The 21,818-nt window shown below is 48.1% G+C and overlaps 1 protein-coding gene across 1 annotated transcript in view; it reads right to left on the bottom strand.

Moving 5' to 3' along the window:
• KCNK12 (potassium two pore domain channel subfamily K member 12) overlaps positions 1-15,567 on the bottom strand; it is a 48,443-nt gene extending 32,876 nt beyond the window's left edge. The window contains exon 1 of the mRNA XM_021673863.2: positions 15,177-15,567. Coding sequence (XP_021529538.2) covers positions 15,177-15,567 — 391 coding nt within the window. The remainder of the gene's footprint in view (positions 1-15,176) is intronic.
• Between the last annotated feature and the right edge of the window lie 6,251 nt (positions 15,568-21,818).

The following is a 21,818-nucleotide window of genomic DNA, read 5'->3' on the forward strand; positions in this document are numbered from 1 at the left end:
TTTAGTTGCCCCAGCAAGAAATGATGGTGACAGTTGGAGTAGACTGGTAGTGATGAGCAGAGAGACAAGTGGATGGAATCAGAACGTATTTTGCAGATTGAGCTGACAAGAGTTGATGCTGAATTCAATATAATAGTTTAGGAAAAAAGAGGAATCAGGACAACTCTTTATATGGATGACATTTATTGAGATGAAGACTCATGGAGCAGTGTACCAAGGAGCAGGAACAGCTTGTGAGGAAAACAGTCAAGAGCCGGATAGGGCAAGAATCAGGAGTTATATTTTGGGCTTTTAGAAGTTCTGATACATACTGGATATCCATGTGGAGATGTCAAATGCGCAGTTGGACCCATAGCTCTGAAGCTTAGTGTAGAAAATGGGTTGTTCATCAACAGATAGATGGGTTTAAAGCCAAAGGGTGTGAAGGGAATCAGAGTATGCCATCCCCAAATATGTCACTTTGGCATAAGGATTGTTTTGAGCTGCAGGCAGTTCGGAAGCAGAAGATGCAGAGAAAGCTCCTTACCCTCCCCTATCTGCCTAAAGGCAGGACATAAATTTTTCTTTGCCAAGGTGTCCTCCTTCCCCTCCCTGTACTCTTAATCACTGGGGAACCCATTATCACTCCAGAGATTGCACAGATTGAGTCTGAATAATAAACCTTACTTACCAAACCTTATTCTCCATTAGTTTCCCTCCTATATTTATTTTCCCATCATTTGCCACTTCTAGAAGTCCAAACTCCTTTTATCTCATCATTACTCCACAATTTATCACTCTTTATTAAGATGGTATATTAGATTCTTTTTAGGTCATTACTTTTCTATGAAGGCCTCCATATGTATATGCAATAAACCTTTTCTCCTGTTAATCTGTCTTTCATTGGTTTAATTCAGGGCCCTATTCACTGAAACTAAGAAAATGTAGAGGAAAAGCTTTTCCTCTACAGGTGAGTGACTGTTTAGAGGCAGTGCAGAGTAAGGACTGAGCATGGGGCCCTCTCACGCTGAGAGGTCACATCGGGAAGATCCAGCAAAAAGGACCAAAGAAAGCAGCCAGTGAGGATCAAGAGCAGCATGATGTTCTGGAAGCCAAGAAAAAAGAGGATTTTGAGGATTAATGGTCAGCCATGTCAAATGCTGCTGAGATGCTGAGGACAGGGAAATCACTGGATTTTTTAAGAAGGGAGCCACTAGGGACCTTACAATCACAGTCACTGGAAAGATGGGACTGGACTCCTGATTGATATGGATCCAGGGGAGAAGAGCAGGTGAGGAAGGGAGATGTTGACTACTCTTCTGAGAAGCTTTCCTGTAAAGGAGGGCAGAGAATTGAGGAAGTAGTAGGAGAGAGATGCAGGGTCTATTAGGAAGGAAGAATATACATGTTTGCATACTAATGAAGTATAAATGAACAGTGCATGGGGAGTGAGTAATGGCAGGAACTAAGTCCTGGAGAAAGAGGAAGTGGGATCCAGTGAAGCAGGCATTTGGAAGTGGACACTTCATCCACTGTCATAGGAGAGAGAGCAGCTCCACATGGTGGGTGGATTTAGGGGTGTGAAGATAAGAAAGTCCCCATCTGATTACTTTTATTTCCTCAATGGACTGTGAAAAAAAGGTAATCAGCAGAGAGTGAGGGGAATGGGAGGCTAAAGGTGAGAAGAGGGAGGATAAGTGGTGGACGTAGTAGGAAGTATAGTGGGATGGAGGGGTGGTGCTGCCATGTGGAGTATCCAGCTGGTACTCAGGGTCACTAATTTAAAGTTGGACCAGTCAGCATCTCTGCATAGTTTCTTAGCCATATTCAGCTGCTTGAGAACAGATGAAGAATAAGTGGGAAGTTGGTATCTTGGTAGGGATACAAAATAGGGAGAGAGGCACAAGGAAGTTAAGGGTCTCTGCAAAGGGAATGAATCCAAGCTGGGTTAAAAAAGAAATGCAGGCCCAAAGAAGACGGTGGAAACATAAGAGTGGGCGTGTGAATGACCTGTAGGTCTTATAGCCAAAGGATTATGATCTCACCCATATAGGGTGAGATCAAAGGATGGGAGCTGGAAGCATGGAAGGCGGTGGTCAGAGGTGAGATGTTTGGAATCAAAAACTTTGAAGGTAGCGCAGTTACTAGTAATAGCAAGGACATAGATAGAACCAAATCACCTGCTGGGGTGGGATGGAAAGAAATATAGTTACAGATGAGATGGTTAAGGAGCCCGGTTCCTGGATGCATCATCTGTAGGAGGCTAGAGAAGGCTGGAGAGGAACTCAGTGAGGCAGATTTCAGTGAATGGGCAGGAGATGCATGCTGGCAACCCCAATGACAGAGCTTGCTATGGTTTGGATGTCTCCTCCAAAACTCATGTTGAAATTCAATGGCTATTGTAAGAATATTAAGAGGTGAGAACTTTAAGAGGCCATTGGGTCATGTGGGCTCTGTTCTCATGAATGGATTAATCTCATCATCACTGGAGTGGGTTGGTTATTGCGGAAGTGGGCCCCTGATAAAAGGATGAGTTTGGGCTGATTCTGTCCCACACTTGCTCAACACATGATGCCTTCCATGTGGGATGACTCTTGCCAGATGCTGGAGCCTTCTATCATAAACTTCCCAGCCTCCAGAACCGTGAGCTAAATAAACCTTTTTTTTTTTGTTTTTTTGTTTACCCAGTCTGTGATCTTCTGTTACAGCAGCAGAAAACAGACCAAGACAAGCTAAAATTCAAACCCCAGACAGGGCCGCCAGCACTCTTTCCCTAACCACTATATTGTACCGCAAATTGTCACTTGGCAATGCAGATTTCTTAATTCTTAAAATGGATACATGAATAATGCATACCTGCCTGGCTGAACAATGCACATCAAGGAGCTTTGTAAGGCAATTTCCGTATGTTAGGCATACAACCTAATCTCAGCTTGACTGTGCCGGGAGGCCCGAACAACTCCAATCAGTACAGGTGTACGACCCACTTCAGCTCTTGTTATACACGCTTCTGAATTGCCATCTGGGCCATGTATATTGCTCACTAATTTGATATTAGTGACTGAGCTGCCTGAGGGATTTGGGGATTGTGTGAAGGTGGACATGGCAGTAAGGTGGACTTCATGCAGCTGCTGGGTTCCTGACACTGGTTACAAGTTACATCTCTTAACTTGTAACCAGTGTCAGGAACACTGGTTACAATATAATGGGGTATGTGGCTTTGGAATGAATCCCTTTGAGAAGCGAAGCTTTCTTTTACAAAGCAGGTCATCATCTGATCATATTTTACTTTTTTAAAAAACAGGTGCCTAGGTAGAGTTGGGAATCTTGGAAACAGCCATTCATTCAAATTTACACTGATTCCTAAAATATTTCTGTAGCCCCTCCCATGCACCATGCCCTGTGCCAGGCAATGGAGACATGGAGAGGAACAGAGGAGACCGGGTTCTCATCTTCCAGGAACCCAGAATCTGGCAAGAGAAGCAGATGCTAAGCACACAGTCACACAAGTGATTCCATGCCAAACCAGCAGGAAGTGTGGGGAGTGATAAAGAGGGAGCTGGCAGGGGCAGGCCCTGCAGTCCCACTTCTGCACTGACACAGGCAAGGACCTCTTCCCTGCCTGCCACGGGGGCTGCCAGACCTTCAGAATTAGCTCCCATGCGATCTCAGCTTTCTTTCCAGACCTTCCATTTTAGAAGAGAACACAATCCAAAGCTGCAAGGCCTCCAAAATGCACCCTGCCCTAGGAAATGCCAACACACTCAGCACAGGCCGAGGCCCCTGTCTACCTTTCCCTCTCGCACCTGGGCTGTCCCCGCAGAATTCCTGGCAGGTCCTGGTGTTAGCAGCTAAACAGACTCACACGAGGCACTCTGAATTCAGAACACTTGGCAGCAGGGAAGGAGATCATGGCCATTTGGAAAGGATTAGAGAGGAGTCACGCGGAGTGCGATTCGGAGTTTGCGTTTATCTCAACTGAAACTTTCCAGAAAGCTGGGACAACTGATTCCAATAAAAGCTTCCCCAAGTATTTTTGGAGGCATTGTGCTGGTGCTGGGCCGTGTGGGTGGGGGTGGCTTTTCCTGGTTTGTGGAATTGCATTTCATTACTGATTAAACTTCCGTCAAATTTGTGAAGCAACATCCAGTTTCTGGATAAAGAATGTGTCATGGGCAGGTGAAGAGAAAAGGTGGAACTACTGGACCGAGAGGTAGAATTCAGCAGGGCCTCCTTATGGCTAAGAGATGCAGCCAGGGCCACGGCCAGATGGGAAATCCGAGTCAGTGGGAAAACTAGGACCAGAAGGTCTCTTAGTTCAGGACTGAACTTTTCCTACTGCTTTCTGGGGGTAACAAGGGCTGAGGCTTACAATAGTCTAGTTTGGTTTCAGTCCACGGCAGGGTCAGGACAAGGACCCAGCTGACTCAGAGAGCCACAGAAACAGCACTGCCAGGGAGGGGAGCTCCAGAATGAGCTGGCTGCCCTGCTGCACACCTGCCAACCACTGAGAGAGCATTAAAGCAATGGCCCAGCAGAGAGGCTCATGCACAGCCAGCCCCTCTAGCGGCAGGGGTGGGGAGACCAGCAGGGAGGTCCTGGGAGGTTCTGGGAACCTGGCCTGGGTCCAGCTTGTTCAGTTTTTATTTTTTGTTGTGAATTTCCAGCAGTCCAAGGTTTCAGTTACTCATTCATTCCATCCACTCAACATATGTTGATTAATCACCTACTTTATGCCAAGTATTATGCTCCATGATTGACAGAAATTACCTCTTTGCTCTACTTCAAAGTAGTCATTCAATGCATAGTTGCTGCCATCATGGTTTTTATCATATTATTAATTGTAACAGTGACAAGCACTACTAAGATGTAGCTTCCGACATGGAGAAAGAAGAAACTAAGTTTTCTGCATACCTACTATGTGCTGGGTCCTGGGCCAGCTTTAGATACATCTTATCCCACGAACAATGGCTTACTTCACAGCTGGGGAAGCTGGCATAGATACAAATAATTGCCACAGGTCTGAGGGCACTAAGAGCGACTTCACAGTAGGTCCCTCTCTAGTGACACGATTTGAGTTGGATCTTGAAGACCGATTTCACCTGGTAGAAAATAGGGAGGAAGGGAAGGGCATTCCAGGTGGAGAGAACAGCATATGCAACAGCCTAGAGGCTTAAAGTGTGAGATGACGGGAACGGAAGTTACAGATGGCTAGAGAGGAGGGTAGCCCTGGCAGGTGCTTGGTGCAAGGTCTGGGCAGGGTCTGTTCCCAGGACATGACCTTAGGCAGAGCCTCCCTCAAGCCAACCAACCTTCAGGAGGTGAGTCCTGAGCTGGCCTTTCCTTGCTGGTGTGTTTAAGGGAGGCCCGCCTGGTTTTTTTGGTTTTCTGTCCCACCTGTCCATGCCCACTGCAGCTATTTCCAGAGCAAGGCTGAGGGTTCTCAGGTCTGGGCGGGAGCTTGGTCCTCTTCAACAAATTCCCAGAGTTCTAATGAGCCGTGTAGGAACCACGTGCTCTATCCTCTCAGATCTGGTTGGTAGCCTCCTTCACAGAGACGTACTAGGTGGCGAAGGATGGGAAGCAGGCAGCCCTCGCTTCAGTGTAGCCACTGACACTGCCAAGAGTCACAGCACAGCCAAATCCCAAAGTCCCCAAACTGTGCTTCAGCTCTTGCTGATGTCTCCTCATCCTCCTCCTCCACCCATACTACCCTGTAGCCCCCAGATTGGGCTGTGGTTCTTCCCCCTCTGTGGAACTGCACAATTCAGAGACAGCAGAGAAACTCTTGAGCAGTCAGTAGCCCTGGGTCTTCTATTCTGCCATTGATTGACTTGCTGTGTGATGCCAAGAAAGTTGCTTAACCTCTCTGAGCCTGTCTTGTGAACTATGAAATGGGATATCATCTTCTTTGCTGTCCTAGGATTTTTGGGCGCTTGATTAAAACACAGTGAACTGGCAAACATGACATGTGGCAGGGAGGTGAGTCAACCAGGGAGACCAACAATGCCTCAGTTATCCCCCTCAGTCCCTAGCTAGGCACTGGCTGGTGGCATGATGAAGACTTTGGAGAGGGGAGATGCTGGCAGGCTCTGTGGCCTCCCCCGCCCCAGATCCTGTTCTGCCCCAGGAAGTCTGCCTGGGAAGGGGGTCCTGGTGCTTTCTCCACCCACCAGGGAGCTATGGTAGCCCCAGGGTACAGGGGGCAGCAGCCTGCTGCCCATGCATGGGGCTGTTTGCTTCAGTGCCTTCCTTTAGTAACTTCCACCCAGCAGCCATGACACTGGACCCACCTCTGGTGGCAGGGCCAGAGTGTGGCAGGGCCTCGCCTCAGCCAGCATCCAGCTTCCCTGCTACTCTTCAGCTCCATGACCTTCCTCTCAGGCTAAGCACTGCCAAGAGGCCCCAGCACACCCAAGAAACAAGGAGGGTGGGCAGGGGTGTGGCTGCCCAGGGCTCCACTCTGGGTGTGGGGGGCAGAGAAGCACTGGATGACACTGGTCTGACTCACCACTGAATCATTCATTCAGTTATCCACCAATTACATCCTTGACAATAATTAAAGAGCACTGCATCTACGAGGGATGATTAAGATATTCCAGTTGAGGACCCAAAGAAAATGCATTTTCAAAAGTACCCTTCCAGGCTGGTTATGTAACAGAACAGGACACAACATACCCAAGAGGCAGTGACCAACCAGAGTGCAGCAGATGCCACACTACGGGGGGCTGAGGCCCACAGGACTGGACCGTGCACAGGGTGGTGTGGCCGGGTAAGCTACAGGGAAGGAAACGTGCCTTGGTCTCCCTCCTGCACAGAAAGGCAGGACAGGGCTTGCCAACAGGGTTGCTGAGATCTAGGCAGCTGATGCTACTCAGGGTTACCAGGGACTGCACCCATGGGTTAGAGCCTTCAGTCCTTAAAGTAACCCCATGGGGTAAGAACCATCATGGTCTTCACTTTAGAGAGGCAGCAACTGAGGCAAGGAGAAGTATATCTACTCACCGAGAGCACATAGTTTGAATATGGCAGAATTAGGACGTGAATCCAGGCAAGCAGGCTGGCTGCAGTGCTGGTGTGTTTAGAGTCTACACTAAACTATACTGGAAGGATATGAGCCAACAGTCCTCCCAGCTATAAGAACATCTTAGCTAGAAGGGGCTCAAAGGACCTTGGACATTCCATTCTTTTAGTAAGGGAGAAACTGAGGCACTGAATGGTGATATGTCCTGCCTAAAGCCACGCAGCCAGTTAGCGGTAGAGCCAGGTCTAGACTCCCAGTGCCTAACTCACCGCTTTTTCCTCTACCCTAAAGACTCCAAGTGCATCAGCATGGACATCGCCAGGAGCTCATGAGGAATGCAGGCTGTCAGGTCCCGCCCCAGACCTACTGGACAAAAACTGCACGGTAAGCAGATTCCCAGGTGATTCGCAGGCACCTTACAGTTTGCATGCTATCCTACCTTCCTGGTCTGTAACATCTGTTGCTGTGAGTATAAAGACACTGTGTTTGAACACTGTAAAATCTGCATTTACAAGATTCTGGATGCTTCATTGTGAGGTCACCTCGGAATGAGATCCTCTGGGATCTAGAGGAAGCAGATGGAGGAGAAACCCCAAAGCTCCATTTTTCTAAGGCCCAGGCACACCAGTTACCACGGACCTAGTAGTAAGCCAGGAACTCAGCCCTGAGTTGAGCATTGGTCAAGTGCAGGGTGGAGGCAGCACTCACAGACAGAGTCCAGAGCATTCTCCACCATAGCCATTGGCCACTTGGAGAAGGGACCTAGATTCCGCTGGTAGGTGGCTAAGGTAGAACTTCCGGGGGCCAGAGTCTCACAACAGTGGTGGCAGCCAAGAGTTGGCTTGGGGTGAGGATCAGGAGGCTTCAGTGCCCTTCTCCATTCTCTACCAGCACCTCCCCAACCTCCTGGAAAGTGCTCATCTTCCTGCAGTTTCAAGCCCCTCCACCCCCGGCTCCCCACCAACTCTACCTGTTCAGAAACTCTGCTACTGCCTTGAGTGAGGATCAGAGGGTGGACTCTGTCCAGAGCACCCACCTCGGGCGCCACACACGTTCTGGGTTGCTGGCTCGTGGCCCCATGAAGAGCTCTAGACCCTGGAAAGTCAGTGGAACTGGACAGAAAAAAATAAAGGGCCAGAAAGCTTGGGGAGGACTCCAGAGCTGGGGGTGACCACAGGAATACACCAATGGCCTTTTGTTATCTCCAAGATCCTCTGGATCTGAGGCAGACAAGCAAGGCAAGGGAGTGCCACTCCAGGTGTCTGGGATGGGGACACTTACTGAACACTTACATGAGGCTACCAACACCATCTCCAGATCAAGCGGGAGTTTTTACCCAAAGGCCTCGACTGCCCCCACAAGTCACTCAGCCTGCCTTCTGCTCCTCAGATGCCCACCCTCCTCTCCAGCTCCTCCCCAACTGTGTGCAATGCAACACTCACCCCTACCAGGAAGCCTCGGTGCCCTCTCAAAACTGTGCTGGATTCTCTACTTGTCTCTCCAGATAAGCAGTGTGTGTGGGTTCGTGCGTGCTGTTTGTGAGTGTGAGAACTATGTGTGTAAGAAAGGGTGTGGGACAGAGTTGGAGAGATACACCTACCTTTGGCAATACTGATGTAACTCTTCCAGGGAGGATGAGAGCTCAAGCTCTCAGTGAATGCCCCTCTGACTTGCTGGGTAACTTGGGCAACCTCTCCTCCTCTCTGAGCCTTGTGTAAAATGAGAAACGAGGTTAAATTCACCCTCTTCAGACTGGTCTTGGAGATGCTCTAGGGTTCCTCAGAGAAGACTTCAGAGAGTGGGTGGCATCCAAGGAAAGGCCCACTGGTGCTGGCTCCAGCCCCCACCCCCAATTACAGCAGCTGTGCTCCTGTTTTCTATAATGGGCTAATTGTTGGCTTTTGTTGACAAAATGGTCTACATGCCTGGGGAAAGTTCTGAAGGATCTCTGTGGTGCTTCCAGCTAGAATACTCTAGGAGTGTTATCTTTGCTCCTTTAGGCACAATTCTGAGCTGTGCAAGGCTGGGGCCCTAGGGCATAGCCAAGACTGAGTGGAAATATGCTCTCTCTCAGCTGGCTTGGCCCAGGAATAGTGGCAGACCATTTCTGGGAGCCCAGGGCACAGCAGGAGGGTCCAGGTACCTTTCTTGTCTCAGTCTTCGATGGCCTGGCAGTGCCCCCACCTTTTTTTTCTTCTTACCTTTCTCCACTCACCCAGAACTTCCCAAAGGAAGCTGCTCTCATTAAAACAAGGGAGGCTGAAGATGCTAAGGCCATAGCCTTGTTCAGGAGGCAGCTCAGCTCCTGGAACTAAGTGCAATCCTGGAGAAAACCAAGTAGATGTGTGGCCCTTTTCCATGGAGCAATTAGCTGGATAACTGTCCAGTTGCTGCTAGGCTTTGTAGAGGCATAGGCTCAGATACGAAGAGACCAGACAGTCTCTCGCTCCAAAGGGGCTGGCCACAAGCACCACGAAGACAGCAGTATCCATTGACTCAGCAATTTTACCACCTGGAAGTCATCCCAAGGAGATATCGCAGAAAGAAAAGGCCATCTTGCATAAAGATAATCACTGTGGCATTACTCAAAATAGCCCCAAACTGGGAAACACCCAGCTATCCAGCAATAGGGGTAGTGAATTACAGAACATTAACTATATGGAATATTACGCACCCACTAAAATCTGCATGTGAAGGCTATGTGAAAACACAGAAACAATATCGATAATACAATGTTAACAAAACAGAAGCAGCTTAGTACACACCAGTTAGTTTCCTTTCTTTTTCCTACAAAAGGCATAATAAGGAACTGTAGGGGAACCTACAAACATGAAGAGTTGTGTTAGTGCAGTGGTATCATGAATGACTTGTTCTCCCATTCATTTAATAAATATTGTTTACTATGGGCTGAGTCTGATGCTGGGTGCTGAGGATGGAGCAGTGAATGGTAATACATTTCTTGCTCTCTACCCAGAGTTTCAAATTTAATGAGATATTTTCTTCCTAAATGTCCTTCAAATCTGCCATAGCATCATCTTTCAATCAAAAATAGTTGATGAGACGGCACGTTGGCTCCCGGCTGTAATCCCAGCACTTTGTAAGACTGGAGTATGAGGATTACTTGAGCCAGGAGTTTGACACCAGCCTGGGGAATGTAGCGAGGCTGTCTCTACCAAAAAAACAAAACAAAACAAAACAAATTAGCCAGATGTGGTGATGTGTGCCTGTGGTCCCAGCTACTTGGGAGGCTGAGGTGGAAAGATTGCTTGTGCCCAGGAGGCTGAGGCTGTGGTAAGCTGTGTTCGCTCCACTGTACTCCAGCCTGGCCAATAGAGCAAGACCGTGTCTGTTAGAAAAAAAAAAAAAAAGTTGATGAGAGAAATATGCAAGGAAGGGTGCGCCTCTCCTTCTGGATAATGTATTTTATTCCAGATATGAAAACTATTTCCAGCTGGATTACATACATGTTAGAAGAAAGTTGAATGTAAATGTGGTAGTGACATTTTTGGGCTTATAATGTCTTAGTTTCCTTTGTAGCATAAACAGTTTTTAAAAATCCATGTTGAAAAAGAGGGAAAAAGTTAGGACTTGTTACTAATCTCGTGGCTGAATAATTAAGTGTGCCTAATTCTGAAAGTAGCAAGCTAAATTATGCAGTGCCAAAAGTGACAACTCTCATACCTACACCATCCCATCTACAGCGGCATGATTTTAGCTTTATAGCTAAAAAACCCTGCCAGAAAACCTAATAAAAGGAAGCAAAAATATTTCTGTTTATATCAAGCTGCCATTTGAGAAAGATTTTAAAATATGTTCTTTCCTATGTGTAAATTTGACAGCAGATGCATAATTAAAACCCCAGTGGAGAGTTTCCATTTAATCTTTTCAAAGTTAACCGACAAACATCCTTTAGGATGTGAAGTAATGGGTTAATTCTCTTTGGATTGTTTGGAATATCTGAGCTGGAATACTGCCTTCAAGAATATTGTTTCATGCTAAAAGAACACAAGACACTATCTCTGTCTTTAGGAGTTCATAGAATCACAGGACATGCAGATGACAAGGCCAAGACCACACATGCATCTATGATGAGTGATGGTTGTCTTAGATGTTTGTTAATTGGGGGAATGAATACACGGATACATTCACATTAAAACAAACTAGATTTCAACCCCTAGGGAATATGTCACATAGTGTAAATGGGAGAAATAATAATTACCCAGGATTTCAGTTCAGTATAAGCAATCAGTATGAATAATTTAGACTACAAAGTGGATTTTTATTTCGCTTGAGTTATTCAGATTAACTTTCTACACAGCCTAAAAGACTGCTGAATAATCACAGGCAAAATTTTCCACTGGTACTGCACTGTGTAGACACACGTGTATCTACACGATTGCAAACTGCCCAGCTGTGGATACAGGACCCTGTTCAAACCAAATGTCAGGATAAACATTCTACATCATCATAGTGTTCCATGTAACCTTGAGTACACACAGCCATACCTGAACCTTGCATTACATCTTCCACCAGGTGAAAGCCCATTCCTGCCCCTTCTTCCCCTCCTCTATAAACATGTGCTCTCAAGAGTGTGTGTGCCTTCATGCACACACATGTGCACACATACACACTGGTGCAAAAAAGGGCAGAAAGCAAGTGACTTCTGTCCTCGGATCCCAGTTTGCCAGAAGTTCTCTTGTTAGTGCCCCATCTCTGCCCTTTATGCTGGCTCTTGCCTGACTAGCTAAGACGCCAGATGCTTCTAACTTGTCTGACCTATAAGATCTGTCTGATCCTTCAAGTTTTCTCTGGAGTTAATCGGTTGATGACCTGACCAATAGACCAGCAGACCAGTCCCTGGCCTGGTCACACATACACACACACACACACACACACACACCCCCTCTCTCTCTCTCTCACTCAGACAGACAGACACATACCCTTTATTAAATACTTTAGTTTCAAACAAGAATGTTCCCACCAATTATATGCATGAAATTGGTGGATATTGCACAACTTGGTTTCTGGACCTAGCTGAACCCCTCAGTAACTGTGTGACCATTGACAAGTCCCCTAACCCTGTTGCCAAATGAGATTGGACCAAAGGTCCCTTTCTTCTTCTAATCCTCTTCAGTGAGGATGGAGAAGATATGTTGCTCATAAATGCTGTGATCCAGCTGCCCATGTTGGAATATGCCTTAATCTTTGCAATGTAGAATAAGCTTTAACCTTTCAAAATACAGCCTGATACACACAATCATGTTATGGAATGAATGGAAGGGAAGATTTTCTACACTAAAGTCTAGATGAATAATATAGCTGGGTCTACACAACACACACACACACACACACACACACACACACATCCTTTTGATTAGGCAATATACATAGCTGAACCAAATCATTTTGTTCCCTTGAATTCCATAGCACTGTGTGAGCCACATACACTGTGATACTCACTCATCAAATAAAACTGAGTATGTGCTAATTTTCCTCTTCATTGGATAAAGAGGCAGATAAAGAATCCTGACTGCCCATTGTGGACTAAGCTTTGGCTCCCTGATCTGTTGAACCCATAAAAGCATCAATAATAATAATAATTGTCTCTGAAGATTCAGGCCATTTAAGAGAAAGGAACTATGTAAGCAGAAGAGAAACTGACCTGTGGAGATCTTTACTTAAATCTCAGCCAAGTGCATTTTGCAAAGAGAAGGCTGAAATGCCAATTACGCTACTTGGAGATTCAGCAGAACTTATCTGATGGATGGAAGTGACCAATTTGAACCACTGACCCCAGTAGGGTGATAACCAGCAGAGACCCTGCTACCTGTGTGGCTGTCTTGGCATTCTCACAGAGGGCTAGTTCAATCTTGAGCCGTACACGGGCTGGTTTGAATGTTTCCCTGCAGATTCTGGAAGCAATGTGCTGGGTCACTCGTAACATAACCACATGCTTCAGTGTAGCCCTCCTACATTGCTTGCCTACATCTGAAAACACAAATCAAGAAAGAGAATATAGTTCCTTTCCACTTGACTAAAGAACAGCCAATCCTGCCAGTAGACTAAAGGCTGAGGCAAGGAACAATTTCCCAACACACTGACTTGATTTTGTGCAAATTGCTGAAAGAGAAGCTTTGGAAGCTGTGGCTGGGCTCAGAATCAGTGCTTCCAAAGAAGCACCGAACGACAGATTGATGGAGCTCATCAGAGACCACAGGTCATTGGAATGGGGCCTTATTTGGATGGACTCATGGCCCAACAACGGAAGGGACACTGCCAACAGCTTCCCCTTTAGCCTATGGGTTCCATTAGGAAGCCAGAACATGTCACTGGGAAAAAAAATGCTGTGACCACCCAGTATGTGCACAGGTGCCTCTAGGTGGAAGAAAGGGAAAGGGCGTGTTTACAAAACAAAAAGCACAAGTCAACAATGAGCTATGGATGCATGATGTCATCCTCCAGGACTAAGCATCCTTAGTACTTTTAAAGCACTTAAAAAAAAAAAAGAAAAAACTCTAGTTGCTATAGCAACTTGATGCAGCTCTTAAAAGGGGATTTTTTTTTGAGGGGGTCATTTTATATCTTCTATCACCATAACAACATGATATAGCTTTTTAAAGGGTATTTTTATCCAATTTGTGTGTGCTTTGGACTTGGGCCATATTTGCCTTTTCTATTTAAAATAATCAGATCAAGCATGACACATGAAAAATCATTGAAGGCAAGGAAGTGCTTTCATAGACTATACATATACACTTAGAGAGACATCTCTAGCTGCTCATATGCTGCACATGGAGGCAGCCTCTCTCCCTGCCTCCAAGCAGCCATCTGCTATGGCTTACCCTGGTCAGTTACAGTCCATGCTTCTGTCTCTGAACTGGCATACTAAACCACTCCAGAAGGTGTGTCTTTGAAATCCCTCACTTCTCAGCCCAGCAAATCCAACCCCCTCCTCCAAAACTGCACAGCAGGAGACAGTGCCTTGGGGTGACTAGAGGTGTGACCAGCCAAGTGCCTTCTTCCATTTTGGGATTCAAAGCAGGAGTGGGGGACACACACAGCCTTGTCAAGGTAATAAGCGTGTATTTCTGCTGCACTCCATACAGGTGAGTAACTGAGGATGGGGGCTTTGTTTCACATGACACCCAGGGCCCAGGGAAAGTGGGGGATGGGGAAAGTGAGTGAGAGGAGAGGAAAAAAAGAGGAAGGAAGGGGTGGATGGAGAGCAGTGGTGGCTCTAGAATTTCTCCACAGCAGCTCAGAGGCAGCAATCTGGCCACAGAGAGAGGGGTGGGGGCTTGAAGGACTATTTACACAGCATTCTTCATAAGGTTGAGAAATAATGAACTGTTTATACCCCAAAAAAGGGAGAAGAGATGATGGAAAGAATAGGGGAACTATCCCTGCTCCCAGCTACCCCTTACTAGCACTAATGGTTGGAAAAAGTGGCAAGGGAACAAAGAAAAGGTCAAGAAATTGGAGAAGAGGCTGGGAGTTGGGGGAGAGCAGAAGGAAGGGAGGCAGAACAGCAGCAGCTGAAGTCCTGGCCTCAGGCTAACGGGCTTTACTTTGGGGGGCAGTATAGATTATAGGAGTAGCAGGTGGGAAGAAGATCTAGGGAAAGTGATTCTGGAGCAAGTGGTCCCCCTCTCCAGGGTAAAGGAGTTAGAGACCACTGGAGGAGGGGAAACACAGGGTAAAAGAAGAAAGAGGGAGAGACTATGAAAAGAAATAAAAGCACTGAGGGTGGAGGGAGAAGGGGCTTTTGAGATCATCCTGGGGAGGAAACTGAGGCCCAGGGGTTGTGGATGGAAAATAGGAAAGAACCCGTAGCCCTTGGCAGGTATTCTTAGAGAAGAAAACGGAGGCTCACAGAGGTCAGGTCACGGAGCCGGACAGTGTCGGAGCGCAGGCGGCCAGGGCTCTACTCATTCAGCCACACTGCCAGGAGAGTTACCGCGGGTGAGCGCCAGAGGTGGGCTTTCCTCCCGCACCGAAAGCCGGGAAAGAGAGAGGGCGGGGGCGGGCAGAGAAGAGAGGGCGACACAAAAGTAGGCAAAAGGACATTAGAAGGGAAGGGCGAGCCGAGGGACGCGGACCGAGCGGCCGAGCAGCGGAAAGGGCGGCAGGTGAAAGGCACCGAGAGGAAAGGCGCAGGGGGCGCGCCGCTCACCTATGGTTGACACCACGGTGCCCACGAAGTAGAAGGCGCCCGGGAAGTCCCAGCGCGGGCGCAGCGCGTCGGCGCGGACGCCGGCAGCCAGCGCGGCCTCGTAGTGCCGGAGAAAGGCGCGCAGCTCTGGCTCGGCCACGCCGTGCGCAGCGCTGAAGTTGCGCAGCGTGGCGCCCCAGCGCGCCCGCGCCTCCGCCTCGCCGGGGCTCTCGAGCGCCGAGAAGACTGTGGCACCCGCCACCAGGTAGAGGCCGATGAGCGCCGCCAGCAGCACGAAGCGGCCGGTGTCCTCGTTGAGGTGCGAGCGGCGGCAGCAGCAGCAGCAGCAGGAGGGGCGCGGCAGGCGGCGGCGGCTACGGCGGGGCGGGGGCCGGGGGCTGCGGGAGGACATGGTCCGGAGCTCAGCCCCGGGGCCGAGGCGGCGCTCGGGGCCCGGGCCGCGACATCCCCCCGGCGGGAGCAGGAGCGTGAGGATGGTGGCCAGGGGTCCGGGGCCGCCGCGGAGCCCCTCGCCGCCTTCCCAGAGCCCGGACGGAGGGGCACCTCCGCCTCCTCCCGGGCGCTCAGGCCACACGCGAGTCCCGCGGCCCAGCGGGTGCCCGGGCAGGGGCGCTCCTCTTCGCGCCCCGACGCCTCGCCGGCTCCCGCGGCTCCTTACCCGCCACCCTCGGGCGCGGGGCTCCGCAGCTAGGCCCCTGCCGCCCCGTGGCCGGCGTCCGCGGGGCCCCGGGCCTCATACTCCTCTCCAGACAGGCCGCGGGCTGCGGGCGGGGTGGGCCGTGGAGCCCGGGCGCCTAGGACCGGGACGCTGCAGCCGGGCACGGAGAGAGCCCCCGGGGGCGTCCCATGAGTCTTTCGGGCTCGGCGGCTCCTATGTGCGGGCTGCGCGGGCAGTCCTGCTCCCGCCCCCGGAGCTGAGCTGGCGGCGTCGGCTTCGGAGCCTCGGAGCCGAGCCGAGTCCGGGGAAGCGCTCCTTTCTCAGCTCTAGCCGAAGAGCCGCCCGGCAGGGAGAGGCGGAGTCACTGGCGCCCGGGGCGGGGTGTTGGGGAGGGGTGAGTAGGGACGGGAGGGAGGGGGTGGAGAGTTGGGCTGCTGCGATGCCTCCCGGTGGCTCTGGTGGCACTGATGCGGGGCACCGGAGCAGGTGTCCGACTGCGGTGCTGGCTACCACCCCGCCGGGGAACCTTGTCTTGCCCCTCCCTGCGCTTCTCCTCCGGAGTCCCTCCCTTATCTCAAGCCGCGGTGAAACTTTGCTTAACTTGGTGGTGCTCCGAGGTCTCCAGGGCTGGGGGCCGCGCGACGCGAATCCCCGACACTGGGCTATCGGGCTCTAGTCCGAAGTTTAAGTTCCCCCTTCGCTAACTCCTTTGCTCTGGATAGAACCGCGGCGCCAGGAAGCAGCGGGTTCCATTGGAAACCGGGAATCGGGGAGAGGCGATCGCTGGGCTCCGAGCGACCCTGGAACGAGGGCGTTTGCTCCCCCTCCCGACCGAGCGGGCGGCCGGCGTCAGCACCGCGGACAGCGCATCGGTGCGGCAGCTGCGGGCGGGCGCGCGCAGCTAGGGTCGCAGGGGTCCGAGGCCGGGGCGAGGCTGCTCACCCTGATGCGCTGTGCTCCTCAAACCCTCCCTGTTTTCCCTTCTACCTCCCGTGTGCACCCCCCACCCGCCACCCGAGGCAGGTGCGGTCGCTGAAGCAGGCTGCTGACAGGGCGGGGACGCTGCGGAATAGAGACGGGGGAGGAGTCAAGCGCGGGCGGGGAACCAAGGTGCCACGGGAGGAGAAAGCGCCCAGGCCCGGGGACTGCCGGACTCCTCTCGCCACCCCAGCTCACAGCCTCTCTAGCCCGGGGCGGGGAATAAGGCCCTGGCTGCGGTAGAGAGTAGAGGAATAGAGGAGGTGTGGGGGAAGCTCCAGTAGCAGCTCCCCTGAGGCCAGCGCGGGGGCTATGGAACGCCCCGGGGAAATGGTCGCCCCCTACGCCCCACCGCGGCAGGAAAAGACTGCAGATGCCCCGCGCGGCTGCGGGCGCTTCTTTGCTGGGCACAAGCAGGCTTTACCGGGGCCACAAAGTTCTGGAGAGCAACATCCTCAGTATAGGCAGAAAATCATCCTCTTTGGGCAGCCAGCTCCTTCCCTGTCCTCCCCCTTACTATAGACTGCAGGAAGAGGGACCCTGGTGATGATATAATGGCAGAAAATAAAAATAATAATGATGACTGTGCTTAGATATCCCAGGTGGGTGACTGGTGGCAAAATGCAGACTCCTGTCCCCTGCCTCCCCCCCACCCCCCGCCCCTGCCACCTGCCCATTTCTAATCCGGGGCTGTCTGGCTTCCAGAATAGGAAGCATTCCAGGCTAAGGTCAACCCAAAGGGGTGGCAGCAGCGCCAGTCAATTATGGGTCATAGTACTAAAAGTGTTCCCTCCACTACTCACTGAGCATTTCACGCCTTTGAAACCAGAGCCGGTCACAGAATGAGAGGTGGACTGCAGGACAGGAGAGCTGCTCAAAGCTGAAAGGCATCTGACTTGGGATGTCCCAAACCAGGGGGCTTTGGAGATTGGATCTTCCCAGATATGCTGCTCCAGTTTGTAGATGGAGCCAAGTACATTTTCCTCTGTATTATGGAGAGATGGGTAGAAACTCCACCACCACCATATCAGAACTAGGCTTCCTAGCACTGGATGACCTGTGGCTAGTTTTGCAGGACTCTTCTTAGAATGGCAGAAGGGTGTCTCCGTGTGAGGCGGAGAATATTTTATTCACCAAGAAAGCTGAACCAACCTCTTTTCTGGAGCACAGTACAAGGTGTATACAAACACAAAATTGAGTTATTGCAGACTATTGTTGTTATTGCCAAAACCAAGTCACCTCTTTCTCCAAGGCTTTGCCTCCCCTGGACTCTCCACAGATGCTGCCCTAGGCCCTGTTCCCCCAGTAACCCCATTCTTATAGCTTCAGCACACAGTGAGGACAGCCCTGTCATGGACCTCTGGGGCTGGATTCCACTTGGCTGGTCAGCTCTTGACAGAAGCCCTGAGAAGTGTCATTCTAGGAGTTGCCCTGGAGACTCCAGATGCAACTGAAGGGCATTGCCAGGCTTCTCAGAGGCTGTCTTTGCCCAGACTCCCCAAGCAGAGACAGGGTGCTTCGCTGCAGTGTTCCCTGCCTCTGGGACCAGTTCCTTGCCCAGTTGGCAGAAGGCCTGTCTTGTCCTCCAACTTGCTATTTTAGCTTGATTAGCAGCAAATTTCTGGCATCAATCTCAGCTCCGAATGACCTAATCAATTTATGTAATAGGGAAATGATGAGTTCCCTGCACACAGGCACAGGATTTTTAGGGAACCAGCCCCATGATGAATGCGGTGTTTGCCCACTAAATCAATATTTAAGCTACTGACTTCCAGCTGGCTATGCTCAAAACTTTTATCCCAGCCCTGAATTGCTGCAACAGACACCCAAGGACAAGGGCTTGCTTAGTGTCTCCTCACTTAGGTCCATCCTGCCTGCACCTGCCAGTCATCACTGTGATCATGCCCATCTGATCTGATCATGTGATTGATGTATCAAAACTACAGTCTCCAATGTCCCCTAAAGCTATAAAAACGTAGTCTTTAAACCCTTGAGGCTGCCATTCAAAGACCTTGATGAGGTGATTTCTAACAAATCATTCCAGCCTCACCTTCTATTAACTTTTACTTATTCCCCAAGTACTCTATATCCAGCCCAATCACCAGGCCTTTACTTGTGCTGTGGCCCCTACTAGAGCACCATCTTCTCACTTCTCTCCAGCTCTTTACAAAAACCAACTCAACTCAGGTTAGACATTTTTTCCAGAAAGTTTTTCCTTTGTAGGATATTTTGAGCCAATCACTTTGATGCCACCTTTTCAATTCCATGATTATTGAATCTGCTATGCATGCAAAAATTTCTGATAAGACATGCAAATAGGTACAGCCTCTCTGTCTTTCTCTTTTCTGTCTCTCTCTATGTCTTTCTGCCATATATATATTACATAAACATAATATAAGAGTGCTAGCCAAGAAAATTAGGTAAGGTCAAATGTAACCAATTGACAACTCCAGTCCTAGGTATATACCCAAGAAGATAAGCAAAAATGTACCTTCACAAAAACTTGACATGAATATTCATAGCAGCACCATTCATAATAGCCAAAAAGTAGAAAGTGATGAACCTATGAGTCCATTACCTGATCAATAATATATACAATGTAGTATATTTATACAACGACATATTTGGCAAGAAGAAGGAGTAAGTACTAATATATACTACAATGTGCATAAATCTTGAAAGCATACTAAATGAAAGACGCCAGTCACAAAGGATCATATAGTGTATGATTCCATTTGTATAAAATGTCCAGAATAGAAAAATCTATAAAGACAAAGCAAAAATTAGTGGTTGCTTAGGGATGGGGGTTCAGGAGAATGGGAGTGTCTGCTAATAGGGATGGAGTTTCTTTTGGAAGTAATAAAATTGTTCTAAAGTTGATTGTGGTGATGATAGTTCAGCTCTGTAAATATACTAAAAAGCATTAAATTGTGCATTTTAAATGAATGAATTGTATGGTATGTGAATTATATCTCAATAAAGCTGTTAAAAACAAATACAATGATATGAATTGAGATAATCTTTATTCAAAAATATGAAATAAAAAGGAATTTATCCCAAGGAAAATAATTTCTTTTAGAAATGAGAAAATTTGAAACAATTTAGTTGTATTATAGAGAAAATTATGAAATTAAATTTGAATAAAGGAGTTTGCTCCAGAATACTTTCTCTTAAAAATGAATCTGTGATGGTAAAATTTGGGTGACAAGTTTCTCATTCTAAGTGGTAGCGGATTCAAAATGTTCTGGTTGCCTTCAAACCTCTTTGATCTTCTTGTTCTCAGAACTCCTCTGGTACTCATTGTCTGTATTACTTATTGGCAATTAACCAGATACTTTTTTTTAATCTGGAGAAGATGATTATCTCTATCCTGTGAAGGGTCACTTGAGCGGCCTTCTTAGTAGAATAAATACAGCAACCTCCTCCCCCCATTCTCCTAGAATTAGGGTTTTCTAAAATCTTTTATGTTTTAAGTCTGTTAGCAAATGTTTCCTTCCACCATGTTTCACAGAGCTGGTAGCTGGGGAGGAGTGAACCAGTTTTACCCAGAGCCTTCCAGAATGGAAGGGAAAGACATCTGATTTGTCTTCCCTGAATTTAAGGTCAAGGAATCTTGTTGAGGAAAGCATGGGGGGAGTCTGGTCATAGCCTAGGAGCTGGGAGAAAGGCCCCTTGAAATAAAATTATTCTGAGGAAGCAGGAGTCTGACTGGAGGCCTAGACAAGGGTCTAAGTGCTTTGGTGACACAGGATGTAATGGATGCTGGATGCCCTGTAGTTCAATCTCCCTAGAACTGTGTGGGATTTGAAGACAACGGTTGAACCTGGACTTGTGACCTGAGAAGACAGTAGTCTTGGTGCCTAAAGTGGTTCCTTATGATAAAGTAAAGTACATCTTGAGTGGTGATAGTCAAGAAATGTCTCAAATGGTGCAGCAGCATTTAACGATAACATTTGTAATAGCACTTATAATACTGTCCTCCTTTTCTTTCCAATTGGCATTTGAAGGAGATGGGGTTCCTGTTGGACTGAAAAAAACATGGGTAACATGCCTCTATTTCCATATTGCTCTTGTGTCTAGATGTTCTATCCATTATTGAAAGTGAAATATTGAGATCTCTAACTACATGCATGAAACTATCTAATTCTCCCTACAAATACATCAGTGCTGGTGTCATATAGTTTGAGGCTCTGTTGTTTGCTGCATATATGTTACAATTGTTATGGCTTCTTGAGGAATTTACCCTTTTATTAATAGAGATGGTGTCTGATTTATAAAAGTTTGACTTACCATTTTTTTGACTTTACAATGGTGTAAAACCATTGCACTTTTGACTTAATGTGTAGTACTCAATAAATTACATAAGATATTCAAAACTTTCTTATAAAATAGGCTTTGTGTTAGATTATTTTGCCCAATTGTAAGCTAATATATATTTTGGACTTATGATATTTTCAACTAATGATAGAAATAGAAAAGAATTTATCCCAAGGAAAATAATTTCTTTAAAATATAAAAACAGAAAAATTAGAAACAATTTAACTGTGCTATAGAGAAAATAATGAAATTAAATTTGGATTTACCCCCATCACAAACTGGGGAGCATCTATATATTGTGTCCTTTTTTTTGTCTCTTATTATAATTTTTCTTTTTGAGACAGGGTCTCTCTCTGTTGCCTAGTCAGAAGTGCAGTGGCAATAGCTTACTGCAACCTAAAACTCCTGGGCACAAGCAATCCTCCCACATTAGCCTCCCAAGTAGCTGGGACTACAGGCACGCACCACCATGCCCGGCTAATTTTCTTACTTTTCGTAGAGATAGGGTCTCACTGTTGTCCAGGTTTGGTCTCTCAAAGTGCTAAGGTTACAGACATGAGCCACTGCAACTGGCCTATGACAATTTTTGGCTTAAAGTATATTTTTTCTCATATTAATATAACCTTCCAGCTCTCTTTTGGTTACTGTTTGCATGGAATATCTTTTTCCATTCTTTCATTTTCAACCTA

Source organism: Aotus nancymaae, unplaced genomic scaffold, assembly GCF_030222135.1.
Source record: "Aotus nancymaae isolate 86718 unplaced genomic scaffold, 86718_ANA_hifiasm-v0.15.2.pri h1tg000057l, whole genome shotgun sequence".
NCBI lineage: Eukaryota > Metazoa > Chordata > Mammalia > Primates > Aotidae > Aotus > Aotus nancymaae.